At 52.8% G+C, this 5,564-nt stretch overlaps 1 protein-coding gene across 1 annotated transcript; it reads right to left on the bottom strand.

Moving 5' to 3' along the window:
- Positions 1-988: 988 nt before the first annotated feature.
- DBX1 (developing brain homeobox 1) lies at positions 989-5,306 on the bottom strand. Its single transcript, XM_012456380.2, has 4 exons — positions 4,788-5,306; positions 4,018-4,119; positions 1,880-2,082; positions 989-1,413 (listed from the first exon to the last, which is right to left on the bottom strand). The coding sequence occupies exons 1-4, from the start codon at positions 5,152-5,154 to the stop codon at positions 1,048-1,050; spliced, it is 1,038 nt and encodes a 345-aa protein (XP_012311803.1). The 5' UTR covers positions 5,155-5,306; the 3' UTR covers positions 989-1,047.
- Between the last annotated feature and the right edge of the window lie 258 nt (positions 5,307-5,564).

Genomic DNA, 5,564 nt, shown 5'->3' with positions numbered 1-5,564 from the left:
TTAAAAGCCATTGCAAGAAAAAAGAGCGAGAAAGAAATCTAGTCAGTGCTTTATAGTCATTCACAATAACCTTGGTATAAAATATCCATACAACACGTGTGTACAAAATAGTGTACAGTTCATAAAAGCTGTGCAAAGACAGCAAAGTTCGGTTAAAAAAAATCGAAGAGGCTGTGTAGGTCTCTCTGTCCATATCATGCCCAGTGCCCAGGAGGTTTGCAGCTTAGCAACACCTCCCTAGGAATAATAAAAGGGAACAAGGTAGAGTGCGTGGTGCATATAGTATGGATACAGAAATGAAAAAGAAAAAGCTTTAAAACACACATACAGGAATAGAGATGGCTTCTTCTCCCCCTTTAGAGAATCCACTTCTTTCCCCAGAGAGCTTTTGGTAGGTGACAGAGAGGACTCAATATGCATGTTGTGCCTTGCGCCAGAAGGCATTGATTATATATGTAGATATATATTCCTTTTAGAAATTTTTGAGCTTTCTAAGAGAATGTCTATGGGAAGACAGAAGAGGGGTGGAGATGACAGACTGGAGTGGAATAGGAGGTCCTTGCTTCCTGTTAGGGGAGGTGGAGGGATCTAGAGAGTCAAGGGTGTTGGAGTTAGTTGCATGATTTGATGTTTTCACTCCTAACTCGGTTTCCTCCTCCATAAACAGATTTCCTACCATATAGAGTGGTTGCTGCTAACGACCAGCAGGGCCTGGCTCACAGGTCCAGGCTGCGGGACTGGAGCACACCCCATTGTGTTTAAAATAGTTTACAATAAACAAAATAGAACGGAGCTTTTGCTGAAAAGTTAAGGTTGGGACCAAGACTTAAAGTTAACTTATGTGGGGAGGACTATTTGGAGGTGGTGTGGGGGAAGGAAATGTCTCTTTGGGGCCACGACAGGGCCTGTGGCGCCCTCAGCGAGGTGATGGTGCTACCGCGGGGAGAGGCAGCATCTGGGCACTGGGACAAAGTGAACGCGCAGACTGGACCCCACCTCTTCAATTTCAAAGCACTTAGAAACGGTACTCGGGCGTGCGAGCGGCTTCTAGGACACGGTGATTTCCTCCTCCTCCTCGCCCTCTTCCTCCTCCTCGGAGTCTGAGAAGTCCGAAGGTTTCCCGGGGCTGCTCGAGTGAGCGGGCGAGAGGGACAGCGGCCCTGGTAGCCGTGGGTCCCGCAGGTGCGAGGGGTCGGGCGACGCGTGGTAGGCCAGGCAGTGGCGGGGGCTGCCTGGGCCCTCCTCCTCCTGCTCCTCTTCGTCCCCAGGGCCCTTCTGGCCCACGTCGCTGAGGTCCGGGTGCGGATTGAGCTTGGTGGGCAGGGTCTGCTCGCGGCAGCCCCCGCTAGACAGGAGTTCGCGCTCCTTGGAGTTCCGCCATTTCATGCGTCGGTTCTGGAACCAGATTTTCACCTGGGATGTCCCCGCCGGCGACAGGAAGGGAGAAGCAAAGGTCAGATCAGGGGTCCCAGGGGACCCAAGGGGGCGGGGAGTGGAGTGGGGAGCAGGTTCTGTACCTCGGGCTGTGCCCGTTCCCTACCCCTAGAAAAGGGTCCAGGTGGATTCCAGCATTGACTCTGCCCCCGCCTCAGCTCGCGGTTCCTTTTGATTCATCCACTGCCACCGGGCCGAAAAGGGCGGGGCTGGGGGCCGCTGAGCCCGGGAGGGAGGGCTGGGAGTTGGGGTGGGGAGAGAAGAGGGCTGCCCCGTGGAGCCTCGAGGGTGGTGGCCCGTGTACTCACGCCCTCTCTAGGCCTTGATTTTCCCATCTGTACAGTGGGACCTAAGCGGTTTCCGAACCCTTGCAACTGACGGGTGCGCCGGGGAGGGGGTGAAGCAAGGGGGCGGGGGATGGGTGCTGTGAACGAACTGCCCTCACCTGCGAGTCTTTCAGGCCCAACTTGGCCGCCAACTTCTTGCGGTCGGGCTTGCTGATGTACTTCTGCTTCTGGAACATCTTCTCCAGCGCCTTGCGCTGCACGTCCGAGAAGACTGCTCGACGCAGCATGCCCCGCCGAGGCTTCCCGCGCGCGGCCAGCGGCCAGGAGAAGGTCCCGGGGATGGGCACGACGCTGGAGGACGCTGCAGGGTGGGGGGAGGTGACGAGTGAGTGGGCGTAACCCCCCATCCCCCGCAACGTGGCTCTCCCTGGCTTTTCACTCTGATCCTTCATCTCTTTAAAGCGCTCCTTTTTCTCCCCTTGGAGAATAGGCCACAAACCTACAAACCTGCGAGACTGAAAGGCGCTTTCCGCCCAAATAACTTTCCCTTTCAACCATGCAAACCCGGATTAGGTAGAACCACGGAAACATAGAAAACAGCCCCCACAATAGCCTGTTTCGTTTTTCCATTCAGTGGACTCAGGGAAAGAAACGCGCACATTAGCTAAAACAGCAATAGAAAAAAATAAATTACAAAAATAAAAATAAAATATCCAGCCGAAGCCACTGGGTTTCTCCCCTAAGCTTTTATCATTTCGGTGGCTTTTGCATTCTTTAGATGAAAATGAGGTGCTTTACTATTTTGATAAAGAGGGAAAAATCCGATTTAGATTTTTTGAAAAATCCAATAAGTATTCATCTTTTTTATATTAATCCTTCTTCCCCTCCCCCCACGAAACGTAAAGAATTCGGCCGGAATACATGAAAAGTGGCAGCTAATTAGCACATTGACTGCTTCCCAATGGATATTGGCATGATAAAAGGGGGGAGAGTTTCGCTTTAAGGGAAAGAAAAAAAACAAAACAAAAAGAAACAGAGACTCTAATGAAGCGTGAATGGTAATTGTGTAGTAATGAACTAACAGAAAAAGACTGAGGACAAGCAGCGAAAGCCATATATTACTGGGACAAAAGAGATTTACACTTTCAAACTAAACACAACTGCAGGCCAAGACCATTGGGAGAATACTGATGGCAGAGGCTTCTCTTCCCCGAATCGTTTTCATTAAATGGACATGAAAAGCTATTTATAAAGCTCGGGTTGTTTTTGTTAGAGCATTGAGATGAGGGAGAAAGGGAGCAAATTCCATTATTAGCAGCAGTGTGAATGGTAGTGGTGCTGGGGAGGGGGGTAGGTGGTGAATTCTCTCTCCCCCTTTAAAAAATCAATGGCTTGTGTCTTTCGCTAATATTTGGGAGTGCTGTCGTGATTTTACCTAACCCCCACAAGGCATACCCAGTTTCCCTTCTCTTTATAGGGACTCCTCTGACTCCTTTTGAGTTTTGACCAGTTGCAGAGTTTTTGAGCCATAGTTTGAATCACCAGTGAGGTTACGGGATGAAAACCTGGTGGAAGCTGTTTAAGGTGTTGCTCCTTTAGGCTGGGACACAATTATGGGCTTTCTTCCAACTGCTTCTTATTTTTCAAGATCAACGGTATTTTAAAAGACAGGGTGGGAAAGGGGTATGAGAAGGGGTTGGGAAATCAGGTTGGAAATAGGAGATTGGGATTGGGGGAGGATCTAGTCCCCCCTCCCTCTGGGCGACCCTAGGCATCCCACACAAGAGGGCACCCCATGTGGTCTTGTGAAAAGCCCGAAGCCCTGAATGAGTCTTAAAGAGAAATTAGCCCCGGCTGGTAGGTGTCTCTTGGCGGCGTGGAGGCACTAGGGCCGGTCTGTGTGTGGCTGCCCAGAGGAGCTGACCAATTGGTCATGGTGCTGAAACCTTTGTGGGGAATCGTGGCCAAGTGCACTGACTCTGTGGGAAAACGGCGGCGTGAAGGGATGCCAACAGCTCCTCGCCGGGAAGGGAACCGCCTCAAATTGGGACCATGACAATTCCTGCTAATTTGTAGAGCAGGGAATTGGTGCAAAGTGTCAAGCAGTCACTGCTTGTGCTAAATAGGGCATCAAATTGGCGCGACGGATTCGTGAATGTTGTACGCCTCGCAACCTCTGAACCAGAGCATAACCCCGAGGGGTGGACGGAGAAATACGGCTTTGGGGCAGGGAGCGATGGGCCGGCCGGGGCTGGGGCGCCTCCCAGCCTTGCCCAAGGAAGCCTTAGAGACCTACCTGGGAAATAAGAAGATCTGATGAAAGGCTGAAAGGACCCGTCGAAGTAGGGAAAGGCGAAGGTCTTGGGAGGGACGCTCTGGAGCAAGGCTGGGGATGTTTCTGGCGGGCGGTGGAGAGGGGGCAGAAAGGAGGGAGGGAGACAGAAAGAATTTCATTACGTACTTGCCTATTGTATAGCACGTTGAACACACGATATAAGTAACCCTTCATCTGGTTTCAAAGACATCTTTCTTACATATTGACAGGGTAAAAGAAATCTTCCTAACATTGTCTTATCTGTAAAACTCTTTCCTTTTCCCTCAACGAGATTCTTTGCGGCGTCCCACGCTACCCCAATCTCCATCCTAGGCACTAACGAGATAGGTAGGACTGAGTGGGGAGGAAAGAAATTGCAGATGTATAATATTAGCTAATCCAATAAATATATCATATTGAGTTTAAAAAAGAAACTGTCTCCTAGAAGCTGCATGGCAGAAACACAGACGTCCAGGGGCGTGCGCTCAGCGTTACCACGCCAGGCGACTGCGCACTGTCTCTGACTGCGTGTGCTGAAGTTCATTCCGAGCATGGGGCTAGCCTGTGGGCTTTTCTTCCCCGGAATTGACTGGACTAGTCTCACATTGCCAGACATAGGTCCTCAGAGTTTGTGCCTACGTGTGTGCACTGATATGCGTGTGGGTGCCTGCTCGCTAGAGGAAACTGAGGCCAGGAGGACTTGGCGCATGCCTGGCACCTGAACGGACCCTCAGCGTTGTGCCCTCACTTACCAGTTCTGGGCCCCGAGGAGAGGATGGCGTTCACTCCAAACTTCAGAAACGTGGGCTCGCTGGCAGGGGAGACGGCAGTTGGCGGAGAGCCGCCCCGCCGGCTGCCGGGACCCGGGGATCCCAGGTCCGAGGCCCCCGTGTCGGTGAGGGCCGTGGGAGCCCCCTGCCTGGGCGGCGACATGTTGGCAGTGGGCACGCTGCGGGGCAGGTAGGCGGGGGGCCGGCTGATGCGGATCAGATCCTCCACCAGGAAGCTGGAGTGGCCGGAAAATGCCGACTGCAGGGACTGGGGCAGCGTCAAGGTGGGGGTGGGCCGCAGGAGGCTAGGGTACCCGGCGGGGGGCGCGAGGAGCCCGGGGAACATCATGATAGGCGTGGGGCGGGCGAAATAACCCTTCTTTCAGTGGCCGGAGGGTAAACGCCTCGCTTCCCGCCCCTCCCGCCCCCGCAGTGTCCTCTCTCTTGGGCTTAGGAAACGTCTCCAAGTAACGATCCCACTTGGGCGTCTGCAAGTCCTCCGTGGTCCTCCCGTCGAGGTGATGGTTTTATAGTGGCCCGCCTGCTAAAGCACTTTGAAAAGTGACAGCTCTGACAATGAAGTTCAACAAAGTTCTCCACTTGAGCTTCATTCGCTGGAGGCTCTGGGCGCTCTGATTGGCGCAGGGGTGCAATTTATGATTGGATTAGTCTTCATAAGCATGGCCCGCACAATGGGCGGACAACAAAGGCCCGCGCGCATCAATTCTGCATATCGACCGCCTCTTTGCAATACAGTGC

Source organism: Aotus nancymaae, unplaced genomic scaffold, assembly GCF_030222135.1.
Source record: "Aotus nancymaae isolate 86718 unplaced genomic scaffold, 86718_ANA_hifiasm-v0.15.2.pri h1tg000059l, whole genome shotgun sequence".
Lineage (NCBI taxonomy): Eukaryota > Metazoa > Chordata > Mammalia > Primates > Aotidae > Aotus > Aotus nancymaae.
The sequence above is the reverse complement of the archived record's forward strand: the minus strand, read 5'-3'. Positions and strand labels throughout refer to the sequence as shown.